Below are 24,306 nucleotides of genomic sequence, written 5' to 3' on the forward strand. Positions count from 1 at the left end.
TAAAGTGCATGAATTACAAAAACTACAGTTTGTGTAGAAAGGTGCATGTTATTGTACTTTATTTAATTAATAGTTAGTTTAGTTAATTAACTATTGAAATTCATAAGAAACAACTGATTACGGCATGATATTAAATTATGAAATCAGACCTGCTTCTATGATATCAGGCCTCTCAGTCCAGGTGGTCTTGAACTTCAGAAGAAGGATTGCAGCAACAATCAGTTCACGGTCTTCCATCATCCAACCAAAGCGCTTTTTGACACCGTCCTGAATGGCTCTGATGAGTGGGAGACACATTTTGGTGGAGGTCTCCAGTCTGCTGAGTTTAACTTTTAGCTGGAAGATCACAGGAAGGAGCCACCCCATGTGCGTATTCGTCTCAGACTGAAGGAGGTTTAAAGCCTTCACCACAGGCTTCATCACAGTGCAGTACTCAGTCAGGAAAGCAATTTCAGCTGGACTCAGCCTGTATGACATAAAGCAAAACGATTTTTAGTAAATTACCTTCAGGCATAGATGTGGAATGTAGAGCCAAGTATGGACATGCATTTTAAAAATTCAAAAAAGGTTTGAAAAACAAATAAGTGAACTAGCTCCAGCATTGTTTTCCACCTGTGTCATTTATGTCATGCTTTAGAAATAAGAAATAATACTCACATTTTCACTTTGAATTCTTCACAGACATTCCTGATAGCATCCTCCCCCTTCTCTTGTATGATCCGTATGATTCTCTCCAGAGCTATGTATGTTGAGTTCCTCCGAGTTTGATTTGACCGGATGAGCTCGAACTTGCATTCACTTTCTACAATTTCTGCTGCCATGTAGGACCGAGCTGACGTATTCCAGATTGCTTGGTATTTCCCAAAGGCTGCTCATGATAGCCGTTTGTATGCATCATTCATCTCTTCTGCCTTGGCAGCATCTGTTGTGGCGACTAAATTTAATAGGTGGCATGCACACCTTTGATGTGGTGGAAGCTGGTACTCAAGACCGCCATCTTGCTCCAGGATGGTGAATGTGTCCAGGGAGTCTGCTTTGGTCTCTTCAGAAGAGTCTTGATCTGACTCACTCCGCTTCCTCAGGCTGACTTTGTTCACCAAACACACTGAATGCTTTAATAAAGTTCGAGCCACTGTCTGTTCTCGTTCTTACTACTTTTCCCCTTATTCTGTATTGACAATGAATGTCATCAGGGGCACCAGCTAGGACATCAAAGGTGTGGGACCCTTTCAACCTCTGGCAAGCAAGGGCAGCAGATCTCCTCTCCAAGGTTTCCTCATCTATCCAATGAGCTGTGTCTCCTATGAAATTTTGCTGGTGTGCTGTCCAACAATCTGTAGTGGTGGCAACATGGCTTACTTTACTGAGGTGCAACATTAAAGTTTTTTTCATCTGATTGGCAGCTCCCTCTATTCTGGTCTTGAGAGTGGGTCTGGAAATGACTTTGCAGTGAGGATTCAGTGCCAACAAAAATTCTTTAAAAGAAGGTTGTTCAACCACAGAAAATGGATGAAGACCTTCACAAATGAAATTAATCATGAGCTTGTCAACCTTTGCCTGTGACACTCGTCTGTTTGCACCCAATGCCATCACATCACTGATTTTTGCTTGCTTTCTTGGGGGTTCTGGTTGCTCAAGAGCTCGGTTGCTCCAGGGCTCGGCTGCTCCAGGGCTCGGTTGCTCCGCGTTGCTATAAAGTCACTGAAGGCCTTCAGCTTGGACGGATATTTTCTCTGTTAACAAATTTTTAAAAAATCAGCATGTAAATCAATTTTGTTTTCATTAAACACACCAAATTTTACATAAAATATTTTCCCCCATAAGTCCCTAATAAGACATCAATGCATTACATAGCTACCACTGGTAAATTATACCATTATACCTTGTGTTTTTTTTTTTATTGGACAGTAACAGGCTAGGTAGCAAGTGCTAATTAACAAGTAACAGAAGTCAGCTGTCTTTGACTAATCTAAGGCAAGTGAGCGCTCTGTTATTCTTTTGCCTGCAGTGTGAACAGTGAACATATGTGGGTTAAGTAAGAAAGTAGCCGCTTCTGTCTTTAATTTAACTATTTTTTAAAATAAATTATTATTATTAACAAACAGGAAAAATGTAAGTAAACACATTTTTCTTTTGGCAATTTACCAACCCAGTAAAAAAAATGTAAGTTGCGTGGACAACAACGTGCCCGATTACAGCAAGTTGCTAGTACCAACCAACGTTAGCTGTGTTCTTCACAGATGTCTTAACTTAATGTGATTAATTTGAGCACAGCCTTTTTCCTACCATAACGGTACAAGTTTTATTTAACTTACCTCTACATGCTTGCGCAGGTTTGATGTGGATTTTTAAAAGCTGCTAACTCGGTCTCTCTGGGCAAACACAGCTTACATTGCATAATAAAGCTGTTGCCTTTCTTGCACTTGAAGCCGAAATGGTCCTTTAAATACGGCCAGGGGTTCACATCGGTTTCTTCGAGTTCAGGGTCAGCAGAATTCAACGGGGTTTCTCTTTTCACTGGATCCGTAGCACCGTTGTCAGACTCCATCTTTATCGTGACCTTAGCGCCAATTTGTTCTGCTACCCATCATTCCCTGCAGTATTTCCGAAGCACAATTTATTTATTTTTTTAAATTTACTCAGTAACGGGTGTGATTGAAAACGTAGTGAACTACAATACTTTTAAAAATATATACTTAAGTAAAAGTAAAATTACAGACTTGAAAAATGACTTTAAAAAGTACAAATACACAAAAAAACTACTCAATTACAGTATCGCAAGTAAATGTAATTTGATACTTTCCACCTTTGGTTGATATTAAGCTTATATTAGGCACTAGGCATGTGCCTTTATTTTCAATGACTTCTAACTGCACACAACCCATGATGGTGCCAGACATGACTGCAAATCCCACATCTGACAGTCTCATATTTGGCAGCATCACAAGTATGTGTTTATCACTATAGATAATATATACATAGACAGTGGGGATTGGATGGTGATCCACATTCAGTCTCATGTCTTTTCCTTACACTTAGCCACTAGCTTGCTGTTTATACCAAGAGTAGAATTAACAACCCTTTTTTTCTGAAACTTCTTTATGCCCGCTCTTTGAACTGTTTGCTTGTGTAACTTCATCAATTTAAAATCTTCATGTTTAGAAACACCTTTATAAAATCTGATCATCACCATATCAGTCATTTTACTAAAAGGCAAGAGTACAGAGGGTAAAAAAGCTTTTTTGTAATTTCTTTAAGGAGTACTTCTCCAGGCTTTTTGAAGGCCATTCAAAGCTCTTCTTTGGATGTTGTCTACGTTTTGATCCATTCTCTGTCAGGATGATCCCACAATGCTCTGTAGGGCCGATAGTGTTCCATGTGTGTTTTTTCTCTCCAGGTATGTCTTTATTCAGTTGCCAGTATTTTTGAGTTAACTGTCATCTGGAAAAATTGAATGATGGATCAAAATCTGACGGTGCTTTTCTTTGTACATAATTCCATCAATGTTGACACCATTGGCTGAAATGCCAACACAAACCATCACAGAGGTGAGATGACCCACTACAACCCACCTTTCTTTCAGCGAGTCTGTGTAACCCTTCTGCAGCATTGGAAATGAGTTGTGGCTTGTTTCCAATCAACAACACTGGTAATATCTGAGTATAGTGTGCTTTACAAAAACCTTCATTCAGTTCAATTCAGTAAATCACAACAACAGTCGCCTCAAAGAGCTTTATATTGTAAGGCAGACCCTATAATAATATTTTACTTGTTTCCCTGAGACATCATTTTGGATTTTGGTTATTCCTTGACCTATTTTGTTGCACTGAGCAGCACCATGTCCATAATAACTGACTCACACCACTGACAGTCCTGACCACGCATGCCATGATTGGTTAAAGTTCTCTTTAATTTAAAATAAGCAGTTTTCTAATTGGCATTTGTCTGCATCTCCCGTTTGTGATGGCTGGTTTGTGAAAGCTACACGTGCTGCATCTGTCCTTTTGTGCTTCTTTTTATTAATAAGATGGAAAGCATTTGTCAGAGCATGACATCAGCGGCGGTGTAACATATATTAGCTAAAAAAAATGAGCGCTGTGTATAGCAGAAAGCTGTTTCACAACTGAATACCCAGTATTCAGGTAACGTGGTGAAACTAAACTTTTACATGATAACTTTGTCTTGCTTGATGCAGACACAAAGATATTTACATAGCTGTTCTATGCAAATGCATGCACACATACATACAAGTATGGACACGCACTCACCTCATTTCCCTTTCCTTCTCACTTGACCTGAAGGTCAGCTAAAGGCCAACTAATTGAGCCGAGGAAGAATGCATCATTAATTATGAATACAGTGTCAACATATAGAGCTAGAAGATGAGGACAGCAGAGGAGAAAGTGTGGAGTAGACACTATATATTGTGTTGCCTTCTTTCTCTCCTCCCACCTGCTAAATGTCATTGCTTTCCTTGTCATACCTCAGGTCACGGTGTGCTCGCCTCCTGCTGCGTCTACACACACAGACACACACAGACACACACTCATTGCACAGACAGGCTTCTCATTGCTGGCAACAGTATGAATGTGATTCTAAGATACACTGAAATATGAATGCAGTGCTGTTATGTTGAGATCTGATTGGATTAGTTGTTCTAACTCTCTATACTTTGAACTCAGCCCTGACACATGTTTGTGTCGGGAGCACTAAGCAATTATGATTCAGTAGATGTTACATTTGCTCATTTAAATCTTTATTGATTAAATGTTTATCAGATTTTGGATCCATTTGCATCTAATTCCCACTTTTGGTAACAGAACCCTGTAACTCAATCAGCAGCAGTAATTGTCCTATTTGCATGTTGTACCGCAGTCCTGCTGCTGGTTGTTGTTGGTGTTGCATTGCAAGTGAGCTGCTGGAAGGCAGATAAATGCAGGATGAGTTGACTGGGATAAATACAGAGTAGAATAAATGGGGCTGAAGGATTTGAAGGACAATAATTGCAATTTGTTTCACCAATACTGTGATTATATGTAATAAATTAACACTGAAGAACACTTGTGACAAACTAAATAGACTAAAAGTTTTTCCCGTTTACTTCACATTTATTAAGGAAGAACCTCTTCAAAAGATCACAGTTTTAGGTACTGTGGGAAAAAGCAAAGGAAATGAGCTTCCACTGAAGGGTGTTGGAGCTCTCCCTTAGAGAGAGGGGGTGAGGGGCTCGCTCATGTGGGATGGACTCAGAGTAGAGCTTTTACCACTTCTCATCAAAAAGGAGCCAGTCGAGGTGGTTTGGGCATTTGACCAGGATGCTTCCCAGACACCTCCCGTGTAAGGTGTTTTTTTTGCTTCCACCTGGGAAGAGATAATGGATTATGTCTCTCCAACACCTTAGTGTCCTCCTTGAGAGCTAGATTAATAAGCCCCCAGAACTCATACATGTACAAATGATTTAGCATTTCTCTAAACCAAACCGTGGTTGCTGGATGATCAGACATGCTGTCATAGCCCAAAATAGTGTTTAACTCACTCTTTTACTCTCTCTGTTTTGGTGCTTTCATGTGCTTTTATTTTTCCTTCTAAGCATTATAAGTGGTCTGTTTGTTTAATAATATATATGGTTATGTCTTTGTTTTATTATTCATAGACTTCTCGCTCTTTTCTATGCATAGATGCTTTTGTGCCTTTGGTTTTCTTATAGTATTCATGAATGCCTTCAAACTGTCAGGAATTGCAGATGGGAATATGTCTGCATGGCTGAATTGGCCAAATTTATACGATTGACCCAAGTACTGTTGTTAATTATTGTGCATTTTCTATTAAAAAACAGGCAAAACAAAACAAAAATTGATTGTTTTTAGTTTAGTCAGATTGGAGTAGGAAAATTTCCATGATCGCTTGACTGTGATGGGATCGAGAATTTAAAAAAAAAACTCTTTCATTTCACTTCTTACTCTTAATAATAACAGAAAGATTAAAACCTTTCACCAGAGGCACGCTTTAGCCAGGTCTTACCAGCTTTACATGGGTAGCATATAATTACTATACTACCATTACTCCAGCTGTTTGTTAATAGTTGTTATTCTCTATTTTATCTATTTGCACATACAGTGTGCTGTTTACACCAGCACAAACAGGGCTTTAAATACATTCTGCCATGCAGTACTTTGATAATTTTCCCCTCTCACATTGGTCTCGCTGAATTATATTGTAATTATAAGCTTGTCATCATATTAGCTTTTAATTTATACCACCAAGTGCATGTCTAATCCTGCACTGTCTTTTCTTCCAGGTTGGGCCTCTCCAAAGCTACCAGGAAGCTTCTCAGCACACACTTTGTGTCTGATGACAAGTCTCAGCGCTCGACACCAGGATTTGGTATTTTTGTTTAACCAAAAGAAAACATTCTTTCTTGAAATGTGACAAAGTCTTGCAGTCGTTACAGTCCTGTAGAGTTGAAAGACTCTGGTTCACGAGCAAGGATTTTTTTTCCGCTGTGCGCTCTGTCACAAAGGTGCAAACACAACTACAGAGCTACAGTTGAGGGGCACTGGTAGCCCTGAATAATTGCCCCTCGACTGTAGGCGCCAAAAAGGCTTTTTCTTGGATTGTCAGGATATTATTAAAGGTCAGTATCCTTTCACCCCTCTTCCCCCTTGAGCCCTGTCTCGCTGCTTCATTTTTTCCCTCTCTTTTTTTAAATTCCTCCGCCCTTGACTTTCAGATTATTGTGGGATTAAATATTTGGCCCTCAGAAACCCCTGTTCAAATGTCATTTCCCCCCCAGGAGTATACTGAGACTGAAACTTTAACCAAAATAACACCCAGGAGGAAGCAGTGAAGGAGAAAAGAGGGCTGGAAGAGGAAGGAATAGAGGAGACTGAAGGGCAGATGGCTTCACTGCTCGAAAACACCAACAGCTGGATGAATAAAACATTTGAGTAGAGAGCGAGTCGTGACATCTGGCTGAGGAGTGAGTGACTCGCGTTGCTGCTTTCCTCCTTTCTCCTTGTTCTCTTCACTCTTTTCACTGACCTACATCCTTGTCTTCTTCACCCCCTCCCATCCATCTTTCTTTTCTCTCATGTCATCCTCGCTCTCTCTGTGGACACAAGAGTTCAGGTGGTCACTCAGACAGACAGAAACAAGCTTGTGACTCTGCTTGTTTCTACTTCTTGCGTTCCACCTTTGTGTGCCCTCTCCTGCTTGCCCTCCTTGTCTCTCTCTCTACCTCCTCTACGGTGTGGTGTGTGTGTGTGTGATGGTGCGTCCCCTCCTCTCGGCCCTGGAGACATGCCTGTGCAGGAGATGGCAGTGAGTCCTGTCAAGTCTCTGTACTGGGAGCAGTTCCCTTCCATGTCGCAGTGCCGCGTCTACTGCACGCCTGTTTACCACGAAGGCCTGGTCTATGTGCTCGGGGGCTGCAGTGAGACCGGCATGCCTCTGGACAGTGTTGAAGTCCTGGATGTAGAGAGCCAGACGTGGAGCCAACTGCCTCCACTGCCTACTGCGCGGGCGGGGGCCTCAGCTGTGGTGCTAGGGGGCCAGGTTATGGTGCTTGGGGGAATGAACCAGCAGCAGACCCCTCTGGCCTCTGTGGAAATGTACCACCCCGATGAGGGCAAATGGGAGACAAAGGCGAGTCTGGGTCAGCCATCCATGGGAGTCACCACAGTGGCGAAAGGTAAGAAAGCGTAATCCACCTGCGCTGCTCTGCTTTGTGATATTGTTGTCACACTGTCACAGTTTTCTCACTTTGAAACTTTGAACATAAATCTGCTGATCTCAAAGAGCAGTGTCCAATCATGGCTTAGTATTTGTAACCAGTTTAGTTAAAGATGTACTTGTTATTGGTTTACTGCAGCTTTGATGAGGTTACAGGTAAATATTTGTAGGATGGGCAATCCTTTTAATTTTACATTTTCAAGTTTGACCTCTTTCCATATCCTACTTCCATTCATCCAATGACTGGATAGTTTCATGTGTATGATCACTGATGTGCCATCTAGTAAGGATGTCCCAGAAAGCATAAAGGTGACAGGTGGCCAGTCTGTTAATTTCAATGTATTTTTCTTTTTTTTGCCACATGTTAGCTATGTTAGCTTTCCTGTTTGTTAGCAGGAAAGAGGTGTTCTATGTATGTTGGTCAGTGTTTTTGATTTATCCACCAAATGGGGTTTAGTGAGCTGATACACATGAAAAGCTTAATGATGACACATTGCATGTGGGTTTGGGTGGCTGTATCTCAGGTTTTAGGTCATCTACTAATTAGAAGGTTGGTGGTTTGATTCCTGGTTACTTTCGTCTGCATGGTGGTGTATTTTTGGGCAAAGTACTGAACCACAAGTTGCCCTCTGATGCATCTATCAGACGGTGAATTTTAGATGGAAAGCATTTAGGTTTAGAAACAAGTGCTTGTGTGATGAGGCATGTTTTGTAAAGCACCATATAAAAACCAGTCCACTTCTCCTTGGCTCTTCTCTCTTGTGTTATTATGTGTGATGTAATACTTCCTGGGCCGCTTGATTTATTGGCTTTTAGTTAGATTTATTGCCATCAACAAAATAACTACTTTTTCCCTTCACTTGTTGCTGGTCAATTCCGTTTCCCACGCACGTTGCCTTTGTGTGAGGAGCTGCACTCACAGTGAGAGCAGGGAGAGGAGAACTAGCATGAGGAGAAATAACAGCAGCACACAGTAAAGACTCCCACACTTAGCTGAAATGAGACAAATGCAAAAAAGGCAAGTGATGACATTAATTTTTATTTTTCATTTACTCTCATTGTTTTTTACAATGCTGATACAATGCTGATCTGCTGATACAATGCTTTGTATCAGCAGATACACAAAACCAAGTTAGTCAGCATTGCACCAGAGCTGAAAAAAGCTAGATCATTGAGATAGCATGTCCAGTCTTTGTTTGACAGGTTTACCTAATTGCAGAGCACTCCTCTGCTTGTGTTTGATTTTGCATGCCCTCCCTCAGTGACTCCAAAAAATCTTTACATAGGCTCATTAAGAACGGATGAAGAAGAGTATGCAGCTGCTTTGACGTATTTGTAAGGCTTTAAAACAGTCACAGCAGAAACAAACTCAATTCTCCAAAGTGTCGAAGTTAACTAATTAGCATCTCGTTTTGGTAGAAGCTTTTCAGATGCTAAAGTGTCTCCTGAGTGGGAGGTTTTTCTCTTGTGATTAAAGCTGAGTGGTGCTCAGATCGATGGCTGCTCGCACAAGTCGTAATGTTGGTGCTTAGCTTTGGTTTAGGTTCTGTAAATACTGCACGTGGCCAGGCCCAAAGTTCTGATTATGTAAATGGTCAGTAGATTAGTTGTGGGTGTCTGCGCTCATGTCTACTGTGTGCATGCTTCCTCGTGTACGCAGAATGTCACCGAACGTAGTTCGTGCAGAGGCAATCATCACGCGGTCTGCCTCCACTGAATAAACATACTGGACTTCTTGCTCATTCCCCAGGCGTGTGCTGGTTGTCAGTTTGTGTATGTTGGCAGGAGGAAGGGAGAGTCGTGAGAAAGAGAGGCTGAGGGAGAAAGAAGACAAGACAATGAACTCCTTTCCAATAAAGGGGAAAAGATGGAGTGCATATCTTTAGCCAAAAAGTCCAGAGAGATTTACATTTTTACAATACGGAGCAAAAAAACTGAGAACTGAAACTGAGAAGGAGAATAAAAGAGACATCCACTTGTTGAAGTGCTTCTTCCTACTGTTTCCTTTGTTTACATCTCAGGCTGCTTTCTGTTGAGCGCTGGCCTTATAAACTGAGGAATCAATATGACCTTTCAAGGTAATAGAGACAAAATAAGGGAATGTTTCTCTGATGTGCATGTATATATGCCCTATACTGTTTTTAATATGCAAGAGACAGAGCACAGGTGCTGCTGATGAGGGAACTGCAGATCGGTTTGATCCTTGTAGCTTGTTTTTGGAATGTGTTATCAAATGAATATTAAAACTTTACATGGTTTAGTATTATGGGTATATTATGATGAAACATTGTGCAGCTATGATGCAGTAATTTTGTGAAATATACAGTGAGATGTATTAGAAACACTGTCAAACATTCTGCTTTTGGAACAGTGATTATTTTTATCTAAAGTGTTTGGAGGGAATTGGACTCTACTAAATTTCCCTGCTATTAACTGAATAGCAGAACTCTTGGGTGAAGGACTTAACACTGTTAATAATCTAGTTTTAATCTACACATATTTGGTGTGTGGGAGATTTCATGTTTTGAAGTTTTAGCATCTTTGAATAACTGCCTGATGCTACTTTTTTTCTAAACATACTCTAACACAGCGGTCCCCAACCTTTTTTGCACCACGGACCGGTTTATGCCCGGCAATATTTTCATGGATCGGCCTTTAAGGTGTCGCGGATAAATACAACAAAATAAAACTAGTACTGGTACCGAAAAAAAGAAAATTTATTCATAACACACGTGAAAAGACCCAGGAAAACCGAGTTAACGATAAAAACAATAACAAAATAACGCTAAAAACCGATAAAAACCCTGAAAACTATACATTTCACACCTGAGCCTCAACTCTCGCGGCCCGGTACCAAACGACTCACGGACCGATACCGTGAGTCGTTTGGTACCTCGACCGATACCGATACGAGGCCCGGGGGTTGGGGACCGCTGCTCTAACACACTAACAGTTCTGTCTTGCATGAAAACAATGAATATATCTACTTTATATCCATGTTTTCTACGTGCATCATCAACTATTGATAATGACGCTATGCTTTGTGCTAAGTTTAGCTGCAGTCATTTAAAATGTATAGAATCAAGAGCATATTTTACGACTTTTTTCCGGGGCATCAAGTCAGCTAGGGGCACTTTTCAAATAACCTGACTGGCTAGAAATACAAAAGCTGCTTTTTAAATGAAGCACCAACTGTAATACATAATATAGGCTGAATTCCACACAAGCAAGAATAGAAGCATCCAAAGCGGTGATCTGTGAATGAGTCTGATGGGAAAAGTGCTGTATAATATACCATATATCATATATCAAAAGGGCTGCATTCATTAAAAGCAATATATAAAAATGACTGTGTCTGTTAATAGATTTATCAGTAGCCATGTCAAAGCCCCGTTACCAAGACACCAGAAGATCTGACTAAAATTACAGTAGTGTATACTGTGAAGTTAATGTGACGCCTAAATGAAGTTATTCTTGTGATAAGACAATGTGAGTGTTGTTCTTTCAGTTTTAGTCCCAGTGGTTTTAAATGGTGTATGGGGAAAAAAAATCAATATAAAAATCAATAAATACACTAGAGATGCACCGATTACAGTGTGAGCTAGTGATAGGGATTTTTTGTCAATTCCAGTTTTCTATCCAAGTACAACTAACAGCTTATGAAAAGCAAAATCAACTTTTCTTCAACCCTCAATCTTTATTTTCATAATAATAATTAAAAGAAATCAAACCTTATAAATTTCCCCAAATTGTTACTTATTTTAGTAAAACAACTGAAAATAAACAGGTGCCAATAATTCATTGAAAAGGTTGCTGTACATCCACCTTTGTGTGATAGATTTGATCTTACTAAACAAAAGCAAGTGGAACATATTTATATATAACAAAACAAATATCAGGTATTCGATATATTACACCATTTTCCAATACATTTATAAATTCAATAAATTTTTTCACCCATCTTATTAATTTTCCTCATAACTGCTTTGATGCTTTAGCTCTTATCAAGGCTGCTGGCTTGTGGCTGGCTCTCTGCTCTGGATACAGCTTTAGCTTTAGCCTCTTTGCGTTAGTGCAATGTGTCAGATCTGATAAAATTCAATATTTATGTTTACCCAGCCAGCAGCGAACTCAAGCAGGAACATGCTTTGAGTGCGGAAACCAGATCGGCTGAAGAGTTGTCCTGTGGAGCCCTGCAGTCAAAACTGTTTCTAAGTGGACGTTGTCACATTCATTAGAGAAAAAGTGCCATTACAGAAAAGCTTAACATTAACAGCATGGATGCTCATGTTTCAATTCAATTCAATTCAATTTTATTTATATAGCGCCAAATCACAACAAATGTCGCCTCAAGGCGCTTCATAGATACAGAGAAAAGCCCAACAATCATATGACCCCCTATGAGCAAGCACTTTGGCGACAGTGGGAAGGAAAAACTCCCTTTTAACAGGAAGAAACCTCCGGCAGAACCAGGCTCAGGGAGGGGCGGCCATCTGCTGCGACCGGTTGGGGTGAGAGAAGGAAGACAGGATAAAAGACATGCTGTGGAAGAGAGACAGAGATTAATAACAGATACGATTCAATACAGAGAGGTCTGTTAATACATAGTGAGTGAGAAAGGTGACTGGAAAGGAAAAACTCAATGCATCATGGGAATCCCCCGGCAGCCTACATCTATTGCAGCATAACTAAGGGAGGATTCAGGGTCACCTGGTCCAGCCCTAACTATATGCTTTAGCAAAAAGGAAGGTTTTAAGCCTAATCTTAAAAGTAGAGATAGTGTCTGTCTCCTGAATCCAAACTGGAAGCTGGTTCCACAGAAGAGGGGCCTGAAAACTGAAGGCTCTCCCTCCCATTCTACTTTTAAATACTCTAGGAACAACAAGTAGGCCTGCAGAGCGGGAGCGAAGTGCTCTAATAGGGTGATATGGTACTACAAGGTCATTAAGATAAGATGGGGCCTGATTATTTAAGACCTTGTATGTGAGGAGCAGGATTTTGAATTCAATTCTGGATTTAACAGGAAGCCAATGAAGGGAAGCCAAAACAGGAGAAATATGCTCTCTCCTTCTAGTCCCTGTCAGTACTCTTGCTGCAGCATTTTGGATTAACTGAAGGCTTTTCAGTGAGTTTTTTGGACATCCTGATAATAATGAATTGCAGTAGTCTAGCCTGGAAGTAATAAATGCATGAACTAGTTTTTCAGCGTCACTCTGAGACAGGATATTTCTAATTTTAGAGATGTTGCGCAAATGGAAGAACGCAGTCTTACATATTTGTTTAATATGTGCGTTGAAGGACATATCCTGGTCAAAAATGACTCCAAGGTTCCTCACAGTGTTACTGGAGGCCAAGGTAATGCCATCCAGAGTAAGAATCTGGTTAGATACCATATTTCTAAGCTTTTCAGCGCCGAGTACAATGACCTCAGTTTTATCTGAGTTAAGAAGCAGAAAGTTAGTGGCCATCCAAGTCTTTATGTCTTTAAGACATTCCTGCAGTTTAACTAATTGGTGTGTGTTATCTGGCTTCATGGACAGATAGAGCTGGGTGTCATCTGCATAGCAGTGAAAATGTATGCTATGTCTTCTAATGATGCTGCCTAGGGGAAGCATGTATAATGTAAACAGAATTGGTCCTAGCACCGAACCCTGTGGAACTCCATAATTAACCTCAGTGTGTGAAGAGGACTCTCCATTTACATGCACAAATTGGAGTCTATTAGATAGATATGATACAAACCACTGCAGTGCAATACCTGTAATACCTACAGCATGTTCTAATCGCTCTAATAGAATATTATGGTCAACAGTATCGAATGCTGCACTAAGGTCAAGAAGGACAAGCACAGAGATGAGTCCACTGTCAGAGGCCATAAGAAGATCATTTGTAACCTTCAATAAAGCTGTTTCTGTGCTGTGATGAACTCTGAAACCTGACTGAAACTCTTCAAATAAACCATTCCTCTGCAGATGATCTGTTAGCTGTTTGACAACTACTCTTTCAAGGATTTTTGATATGAAAGGAAGGTTGGAGATTGGCCTATAATTAGCTAAGACTGCTGGGTCTAGAGATGGCTTTTTGAGTAAAGGTTTAACTGCAGCCACCTTGAAGGCCTGTGGTACATAGCCGATTATTAGAGATAGGTTGATCATATATAAGATCGAAGAATTAATCAATGGCAGGACTTCTTTGAGCAGTTTTGTAGGAATGGGGTCTAAAAGACACGTTGATGGTTTGGAGGAAGTAATTATTGAAGTTAACTCAGAAAGATTGATTGGAAAAAAAGAGTCTAACTTAACATCAATGGAACTAAGAGTAGCTGTAGATAATATTACATCTGTGGGATGATTATTGGTAATTTTTTCTCTAATGATAAAAATTTTATTTGTGAAGAAGTTCATGAAGTCATCACTAGTTAACGTTAAAGGGATGGTTGGCTCAACAGAGCTCTGACTTTTTGTCAGCCTGGCTACAGTGCTGAAGAGAAACCTGGGGTTGTTCTTATTTTCTTCAATCAGTGACGAGTAGTAAGCTGTTCTGGCTTTGCGGAGGGCTTTCTTATAAAGCAACAAACTATTTCTCCAGGCTAAATGATGATCCTCTAAATTTGTGACACGCCATTTCCTCTCCAGATTACGAGTCATCTGCTTTAGGGTACGTGTTTGAGAATTATACCACGGGGTCAGGTACTTCTGATTAGAGACCTTAGTTTTCACTGGAGCTACAGTATCCAGAGTCGTACGTAGTGAGGAGGTGAAATTATTAACAAGATAATCGACCTCTGTTGGGGTAGCGTTCAGATAGCTGCTCTGCTCTGTGTTGGTACAGGGCATTGACGATGATAACAGTGGCTGGATTATATTCTTAAACTTAGTTACAGCGCTTTCAGAAAGACATCTACTTTGATAAAGTCCACTCTCCACTGCTGCGTAATCAATTATTGTAAATGTAAATGTTATCAAGAAATGATCAGACAGGAGAGGGTTTTCAGGAAACACTGTTAAATGTTCAGTTTCTATGCCATATGTTAAAACAAGATCTAGAGTGTGATTAAAGTGGTGGGTGGGTTCTTTTACATTTTGAGAGAAACCAATTGAGTCTAACAACAGATTAAATGCCATGTTGAGGCTGTCATTTTTAGCATCTACATGGATGTTAAAATCACCCACAATAATTATTTTATCTGAGCTCAGAACTAAATTAGATATAAAGTCTGAGAAATCAGACAGAAACTCTGTGTAAGGCCCAGGTGGACGATAGATGATAACAAGTAAGACTGGTTTCTGAGTTTCACAGCTGGGGTGGACAATGCTAAGCATCAGGCTTTCAAATGAATTAAAAGTCTGTCTTGGTCTTTCATTAATTAATAGACTGGTGTGAAAAATTGCTGCCACACCACCCCCTCGACCTGTGCTTCGAGATTTCTGGTAGTTAGAATGACTCGGGGGTGTTGATTCATTTAAACTAACATAATCATCCTGCTGCAACCAGGTTTCTGTAAGGCAGAGTAAATCAATTTGTTGATCAATTATTAAGTCATGTACTAACAGAGACTTGGAGGAGAGAGACCTAATATTTAATAATCCACATTTCACTGTTTTACTCTTTGGTTCAGATGTGGATACTGTATTGTTCTTTCTTTGTGATTGTTTAAGTTGTTTGTTGCTGGTTTTTAGTTGGTTTTTTGTCTTTTTGGAAGCTGACACAGTCTCTATGGAGATGGGTTTTTGGGGGGGTAGCAGGAGGAGAGAAGCTGCAGAGAGGCGTGTAAGACTGCAACTCTGCTTCCTGGTCCCAACTCTGGATAGTCATGTTTTGAGGGGTTTAATAAATTTGTCGATATTTCTAGAAATGAGAGCTGCTCCATCCAAAGTGGGATGGATGCCATCTCTCCTAACAAGACCAGGTTTCCTCCAGAAGGTTTGCCAATTATCTATGAAGCCCACATCGTTTCTGGGACACCACTCAGACAGCCAGCAATTTAAGGAGAACATGCGGCTAAACATGTCACTCCTGGTCTGATTGGGGAGGGGACCAGAGAAAACTACAGAGTCCGACATTGTTTTGGCAAAGTTACACACCGATTCAATATTGATTTTAGTGACCTCCGATTGGCGTAACCGGGTGTCATTACTGCCGACGTGAATTATGATTTTATTGAATTTACGTTTACCCTTAGCCAGCAGTTTTAAATTTCCTTCAATGTCGCCTGCTCTGGCCCCTGGAAGACAATTGACTATGGTTGCCGGTGTCTCTAGCTTCACATGTCTGAGAACAGAGTCACCAATTACCAGAGTTTGACCCCCGGCGGGTGTGTCACCGAGTGGGGAAAAACGGTTAGACACATGAACGGGTTGGTGGTGTACCTGGGGCTTCTGTTTAGGACTACGCTTCCTTCTCACCGTTACCCAGCCTTTCCCCAGCTGCTTGGGGTCTGCCGGGGAACAGCTAGCGGGGCCTACGCTATCTTCGGCTGCACCAGCTACAGGGGCCTGGCTAGCTAAGGGTGAGAGCAGGGTGCAAAGCCGAGTCTCCAATTCAGTAATCCTGGCCTCCAGAGCTGCAAATATGCTACATTTGTTACAGATATCATTACTGCTAAAGGAGGCCGAGGAGTAACTAAACATCTGACACAATGAGCAAGAAAGTGCAGAAGGGACAGGTGAAGTAGCCATGGTGCTAACGGGTCGGCTACGAGCTAAGCTAGCGAAACAGTACAGAGACAGTGAGTGAATACTATAAATTAGGTAGTGAGTACACAGAAAGTGTGCTTCGGATGAAGCACGTGAAGATTATACTGTGAAAAAAGAATGTATTTAAAAGTTGTTAATTAAACTGCTAAGCAAATAAGCTACTCAGAAACACCACTGTGTTTGAGCAGGAACAGGAAGCAATACTATACCACAGAGCGAGCGAGCGAACACCAAGTTTCCAGGTTCGTAGTTTCCAGAGAAACTGCAGTGCAGTGTGGAAGGAAGTAGGAAGGAAGAAATACAAAGGAGTGCAACTTATAGTTTTCTGTCATTTTTTTCATGCACTATTTCCAGTCTTCTGTCATAATTATCATTTTCCTTACCATCATGATAGCAGCGTAGTGTATTCATGTCTTTGTGTTTGTTCCCAAAGTCCTCTAAGACGACAGCTTCAATCTTGATGAACTTTACCAAGCGTGTCTGTGAAGGCTCTCAGTCATCCAGGTCATCATAGTCCAAGGAGCTTGGAAAGAAAAGCGTCTGGACTTCTTTAATTTTCTTGAAAAATACCAAGCGTACCAAGATTCGTAACATCTATATAGTGATTAATTAAATAATTTTCTTCAAATATAAAGTGATGTTTCTTTTTCTCTGTATTTGTATATAGAAACTGTGGGATTGAGGCCAGTTTATGAGCGTCCGCCCTTTTTACGCACGCAAAGTGAATGTTTGCATGTTCATGTGCATGTGACACATACGGTCATCAGAAGGTTTAACAACTGCCAAGTTTTCATTGCTATCTTTGCCATTAACTCAAGGAGAAAAATGAGCATGACTGGCAGGGAGAGGGGAATCTTTTGAAAGATTTGAATTTATATCCAAAGAACCAAAACCAAAATAAAAGTCCACAAGTAGTCACCGCAAACAGCGGGTGTCGTTTATTTTTACGAGGTAAAGTCTTATCATGCCTTTTCAGTGTTTTCCATCTCAATTTCTATGCTCACAGTTAAAATGCCTTGTTACTGATATTCATCTGAGGGTCAAACTCTCTGATCTGTATCTCTTTGAAGGTTCTCAGTCATCCAGGCCATCGTAGTCTAAAGAGATTGGAAAGCGTCTGGACTTCTTTAAGTTCCTTGCAGACGTTTGACCTCTCATCCGAGAAGCTTCTTCAGTTCTAAGAGCAACTGGTGGAGAGTCCCAGACTTTAAGCCTTATGGGAGTGTCCCCCCCCCTATTCATAAACTCATGGCACAACATAGAAGAGCCACCTCGACTGGACCAAGTCCATCTGCACCTAAAGGACAAAGAGGACGCCAGTATTCACATTTTGGACAGAGAAGACAGATGGTTTGAAAGAGGAGGGAAAGAAGACTGTGAACAACCATCTTTGAACAGAGGCGGGGGCTTACGACACAAACTGCCTGCCATCTATAATCCAGTTTTGAGATCCCTTCCCAGACACCTAAACGCCCACTCACATCCTGGGCCTTTTGACCTCAGTAAATCACATGATAGGGTAGGGCTAGGTTTCACAGTGGGTTCACTCGAAACCTTGGCTGATTGTGACCTACACCCGTAATGACACCTTGGCTTGTGTGATTAGGTAGAGGATCAATAGGGGGTCCATGACCCTCTTGGGGACACTCCCATAGGGCTTAAAAATCTGGGACTCTCCACCATTTGCTCTTAAAACTGAAGAAACTTCTCGGATGAAACGTCTTCAAGGAACTTAAAGACGTCCAGATGATTTTCTTTCCGACCTCTTTAGACTATCTCTGACCTGTAGCAAAATTTCAAAAGTAGTGCTCTTTCTTCTTTAATTGACTGTGTAAATGTGTAGTTTTAAACACTGTGCAAATCCAGTTTACTATTAGTTCAGTAGTAATTAAGCTATTTAGGCTTATTATTTAGAGGCTGATCAACAGTTACAAAAACAGAAAGCATATGTAAAGGAATCAATGAATATAGCTGCCGATGAAATGGGCTGTAAACATGTAGGATGGGGCTGTTGACATTTCATCTTTTCCTGGAAGTTACTTTTTGTTGTTGTCTTCTCAACTCTAACTGTAGTCTGATGCAGGCCTGGCAAAAACCATAGGCTGGGTTTTTCCTAGTAGAAAAAGGGATAATAAATAGCACCACAGGTAAATCTTGACACTGAAAAAGCTTAGGACCAAGTTGGTGTGTGTATTAGGATAATGATTTGCACTAACAGATTAGTGTTATTACTTTGGTTGATAAAACCACTGTTGGAAAGTTACACAAAAAAGTAGCTATTATACAGTGAAATTATATTATTTTTCACTAATATATTATATTAGTGAAAACTACTAAACACTAAGTACGTGGAACGACAAGACATAACCTGGAACATGAAACACCTGGGACTTGGAAACACGAAAGGAGATGAGCAGGCCATCCAACAACAGGCAGAGGAAGACAGAGGACTAAATAAGCCAAGGATAACGAGGGGATGGGAGGGAAACACAGCTGGAACTAATAAGACACAATTTGAACACTTTGAACACAGGACAAGGGACTATCAAAATAAAACATGAAACAGGAGACAAACTCTAAGACGTGGACTTGACACAGGGACCGGGGAAGAAACCGACATGGGAACATAACTGACTGGGTAAACAGAAAGGAACGAGAAAACAGACACATGAAGACAAACATGAAGACAAGGGAGACTAGACATGAAATGTGGAATACAGAAGAGGCACAGTAACAAAACCTAAAGAGTAGAAACTACAAAATATAAGCAGATAGTAACTAGGAAAACTTGAAATACAAATGACTACACCATGAAAAAAATAAAAGAATATTCATAAACCAGAAACACATAAGCGCTGCATCCCCAGTCCCAGGACCATGACGGAGTCATTGCTTTTGTTATAGTGTCATTCTGGGTTTTTGGCTAGTTTCACATTAGCATGCTGTCTGTGCAGATGTGTACCGAGCTGTGTTAGCAGCAAATTGCAGTTGTCTCAGTTGCATTTCACCATCACTCTCGTCTTTTTGTGAAATGAAAATAAAAGTAATGTCTAATGTTGGTTTTGATTCATTTTTGATTCATTGCTCAGCTGTAGCTGTTTGTCATTTGTGTCACAAATGGCCAACACTGAATACAAATGCTGTGTATATGTGCATACTCCTGCATGTGTAGCATCCTGGCTGCTGTATTCCGGTTGGTACTGTGATATACTCTAAACTATGCAGTTCCCTGTACGAATTCTTAAAGTGCTACTGATACCATAACAGGCAGAATTCACATTTCGAGACAAACTTTTTTGTGAAACTGTTGTAGGATCTTTCTATCAGGGATGCAGAATTTAAATTAGATATGAGGTGAGCCTGATGGAAGTCTAGAGTGATGAGAGGCAGTGGTCTTTAAATTTCTTTACTTCATTTAAATAATAACCGTAAGGCGATGAAGGTTAGTATCCAAGCTACAATGTTCTGGCTACAGCTGTGAAGTAGCACCGAGGGACACACATTTACCTCCTCACACAGCCATGAATGCAGTAAGAATCTAGTCTCACAGTGAAATGTGTAAAAGCTACATTGTCAAAAACATGTATTAACCTCACTGAAGGCTCTAAAATTCTAAAAAGCCTTTTTTGTTCTTTTCTGTAGACCTTTATTGACGGCATCATATGAATAGATTTTTGCCATTATTTTTGCACTTTGTTCAGTATTAGATTTAGTTTGTTCATTTGCTATGTTAAGCTTTCATATGTTTTCTGTTACTTTTGTTGCAAATGCTTCTTTGGTTAGGTTTGGGAAAATGTAAGAAATGTTTGTGATATTTGGGAAATTTTTCACATCAGAGTTTGGGTTAAATAAACCCTTTCACATCATTAACTCATATCAAGGCTCTGTTTTTCTTTTTACTGTTTGCAGGACAGGGCGTTAGAGCGTTGCAGTAATGCCTCACAGCAAGACACCTGTGGAGCTTTCATGTTCACCTTATGGGTTTTCTCAGGGTACTCCTGCTGTCCAAAGACATGCATGTTAGGTTGATCGGTGATTCTAAATTGATGTGAGCATGAATGGTTGTCTGTCTCTCTGTGTTAGTGTTATGGACCACATCCTCGGAGTGGTTCTGGCTCAGGAGGTAAAGGAGGGTGCCTGTCAATCGAGAGGTTGCTGGTTCTATCCCTGCGGGCTGCATGCCAAAGTATTCTTGGGTAAGATACTGAACCCTAAGTTACTCCTGGTGTGTTCATCGGAGAGTGAATGTTAGATAGATCAAATTTATGCGTAGAATATGGGTGTAGTATAGAGTGCTCATGTACAACACAAGTACAACACATTCTGATGTGAAATTAGACCAGAAATTATAAATTTATATCTTACAAATTCTGTTGAACTTATTTTTCTCATATATTTTAAATAAAGCATAGATAATATGGTATACATTGTGAATTTCATCTGAAAGAACTAATCCATCTGAAATTTCTCATAAAACTCAGCTATTTATTACATTCCAGAGAGTTCAGTATCATTTCTGGTTCAACGCTGCTCAGTACAAAAGCAGCAGCAGCAGATTGTTTATTGATAGACTAACAGGGCATGCAAAAGGCCTCACACAGTATTCTTTATATGAGCAGCACTGCTGCTGCTGACACTTTTCAGCTCTTACTTGTGTTTTGGCATGTTTATCATTGTGGGAGAGATCAGGAAACATGAAACAGGAGCACTAGAAAGATGGAGATTAGGGCTCCTAAGCTTAACTCTAACCAAACGCATCACATCTACATGGCATGAACGTTCCAGCACTGATCCAGCAGAACTCCCACACTCCAAGTGCCTACAGTGTTTACCTCCTCCTACTGGTCCTGTCAAGCTGTCAGAGCTAATATGATTGCATGAATGTGTGCATGAAGACACAGATTCAGGGCGTACTGTTTACTATGCCGTGATCTTGGGATTATTCTACTGTCTGAGATAATCTGCTCTCTGACTCAGTAGAAAGACCAGTTTAAGTTCTCATTAAAGAGTTTTAAGGTTAAATATATCACTCTTTGATCTTAAAGGCATTTTGCATGTGACAATATGAATCTTTTAAAAATGTATTTATTGTAGAAATAAGTGTTTAAGAGAGGCACGTCAAGGGTTTGAAAATGTTGTATATATACATTTATTATAGAAGTTGACTTGATATCAAGAGGAACAGATGAACACACATTACAGCAGGAATGGTAGATAACAACAAGCAGCTAGGCTGTCCTTCAGGCCCATTGTGGAGCCAAAATACAAAGTGCCATGAGCAGAGAGTCAGCTCATTGTACTTCTAAATGCTCCACTGAGACTAGTCTTTTATTTAGTGGGGCTAAATAGAGGGGCTAACACAAAAAAGCATTTCATCCCCAAGGCTGGCTGCTTAAAGGGGTTGTGTTGTCCTAGTAAAGAGATATTGAAATGTTGATTGCTAATATTCCTGGACGACCCAGCCAAGACTAATCTGTCTTTGGGAAACAATTTACCTGAAACATTTAAATGCTTGTCAAGCCTGTGGCCTGGTCACAACAGCAGGTGTTAAACAACCGAGTTTACATGTGAGGAAGGGTTTAGCTTATTTACTTGTATTAGTCAGATACACATTACATGAAGCTATAAATTGATTGGCATGGCGTAGAGTGAAATAAGTGTCTGATCCCCTACAACCCAGCCAGAATTCTGGCTCCAACAGATTGGCTGTGCGTTCGTCACTGCATGTAGCAAGGCAGAAAACACCAGTAATGATGAGGAGGTACTAAACTGGCCTTTCTTGGCTGGACTGGAGTTCACATTAAGTGTAGATCATGAAGTATTGCTGGATTGATAAATACGACTGTAATTTTTTCTTGGACTTGGACAGCCTCTGAAAGAGAGTGAGAGAGACCAACAAGCAGTTCAGTGAGTGTTGAACATGTGTTGGGAAGTGGTTCAAGGCAACTTCCAGATACTCTCAGCTGATGCCTTCTGATGTTCGGGCTGTGTGTGTGTGTGTGTGTCTTTCAGATGGTGGTCTGATGATTGACATGTCTTGGACTGCTGCACAACCCCACATCCTTTCCTCCCTTTACAAATCTTTTTGTGTCCTTTCCTAATTTCATTTCCGCTTCTTTCTCCTTTTCATGCCCTCTCTTTTTTGGCCTCCTCTCCTCTCTTCTCCTTTCCTCTCCCTTCTCCTTGAATTTGGTCCTCGCCTCCCTTTATCTAATCCTCTCTCCTCCTTTCTGGACACATCCTTTCATGTGCTTTTCTGTCTTTTGATGTCCTTTTGTATCCTCCACTCTCGTTTCATGTCCTCTCAGCACTTGCCCCCCCCCCCCCCCCCCTCATGTGTCGCCCCCTAGCTGTTTTCAACCTCTTGACTCACTCTGCGTTTCCGAGTCGACTGATCAGCCGAGCATTGCTGTTGCTTGGCAACAAGTGTGTGACTGCCGTGTTTGTTTTTAGACCAATCAAAGGGAGCAGGCAGATTCTTTGTAAATGCTTGTTTGTGCCACAGACGGAGGGCATATGTGCATTTTCTGTGTTTCTAAGTTAGCAACAGCATGCATTTCAGAGAAAGAGAGGGCGTGTTTGTCTGGGTGCTTCATTTCAGCACCCTTTGCTGATTTCAATGAAGTGAACACTGCATGTGTGTGTATGTGTGTGTATGTTTTCCTTCTCTGAACCTACAGTCTTATCTTTCCTTCTTTTCATCCCTAATCCCAAAAATGAAGAGATTTCCCATACCCCAACTTTTGTTGGTTCTGAGCTCCCCTCCTTACGTTACTTTCCTGCAGTCCTCTATTGTTATTATTAGAATATCTCGCTTTCAGTCCTCTGTACAGTAGAACTTCTTCTTTTTTAATCGCAGCAGGAGCATGACTCAAAAGTGGCATACTCCAGTGATGAGTATAATTTCCCTCTTCTCCTCAGTCTGTGATTAATGACCGTTGCCCTCCTCTCAGTCAACATCCACTGCCTATCTGTCAGCGGGCCTGGAATCCGCCTGACTGAAAAATAACCGTTTCCGCTGGAATGTCAAGCTCCTGATTGATATAAAGTGTGTTTCTACAAGGAAGAAGATAAAGGCACGCTGTCACGGCTTCCAAGTGCTGCGTGAGAGCGGTCTTTGAGGAAAAAAGAGATGTGAAGTCAGTTAAAAACAAAATCCCAAGAAAGTCTCCTCTCTCTCTAGAGAAAAAATACTGCAATGTATGTATATGGTTCTTATCCAAATTTGCCTGATTAATGCACCACAGAAGTCGCCTCCAATTCTTAGAATTGAATTAAATAAGTATGCCTTTTTCTTCCTTTGTGCTCCAGACTTTAGTTTTGCAAATTTCACAGCTTTTAGCTAAAGCTTGCTTTTGATGAATAACCTGTGATGTCCTGGTTTTTGGGCTTGTAGAGCTTCACAATCTGCTTCATTTTACTACAAGCTGGGGTGCTTTGATATTGTGTATTATGTATTATGAGTTGTGATCACATGCTGTTTCAGTCACATGGATGAATTGATAAGGTGATAAGGTGTAGGTTAGTGGACCTCTGTGTTGTGCCACATCTGATTCTTCTTATTATGAGTATTTCACATGCTAATATAGTTGTTCGTAGTACGTTTCTAAGCAACATCAAAGAGAAGATCAAAGCAAATATCTTGAGATATAGATGTACCCATTAAAATAACAAATTTCCCTGGGAGGAGGAGGGTAAAAGTCTGCTCATGGCTGAGAGAGCTTCCAGTTCGTCACTGATGCAGACTCAGTTTGTCTCCACGTCTCTTTGTTAACACACTGAAGGAGTGCTAGAGGACACAGAACGATTTCCTCAGCAGTTTCTGTGTAAGTTTAGCAAACTCAGGTAGTGGCTGTGCAAATTTGTCTAACAAGTTCTT

The 24,306-nt window shown here is 40.6% G+C and overlaps 1 protein-coding gene across 3 annotated transcripts in view; it reads left to right on the forward strand.

Moving 5' to 3' along the window:
- klhdc8b (kelch domain containing 8B) overlaps positions 1-24,306 on the forward strand; it is a 232,759-nt gene that overhangs the window by 53,644 nt on the left and 154,809 nt on the right. The window contains exons 2-3 of one of the 3 annotated variants that reach the window (XM_085145129.1): positions 6,299-6,979; positions 7,122-7,690. In XM_085145129.1, coding sequence (XP_085001255.1) covers positions 7,300-7,690 — 391 coding nt within the window. In that variant the 5' untranslated portion in view covers positions 6,299-6,979; positions 7,122-7,299. Of the gene's footprint in view, positions 1-6,298; positions 7,691-24,306 lie in introns of all 3 variants that reach the window. The other 2 variants (XM_085145131.1, XM_085145128.1) reach the window with 2 other exon arrangements.

Source organism: Neolamprologus multifasciatus, chromosome 20 (assembly GCF_963576455.1).
Source record: "Neolamprologus multifasciatus chromosome 20, fNeoMul1.2, whole genome shotgun sequence".
Lineage (NCBI taxonomy): Eukaryota > Metazoa > Chordata > Actinopteri > Cichliformes > Cichlidae > Neolamprologus > Neolamprologus multifasciatus.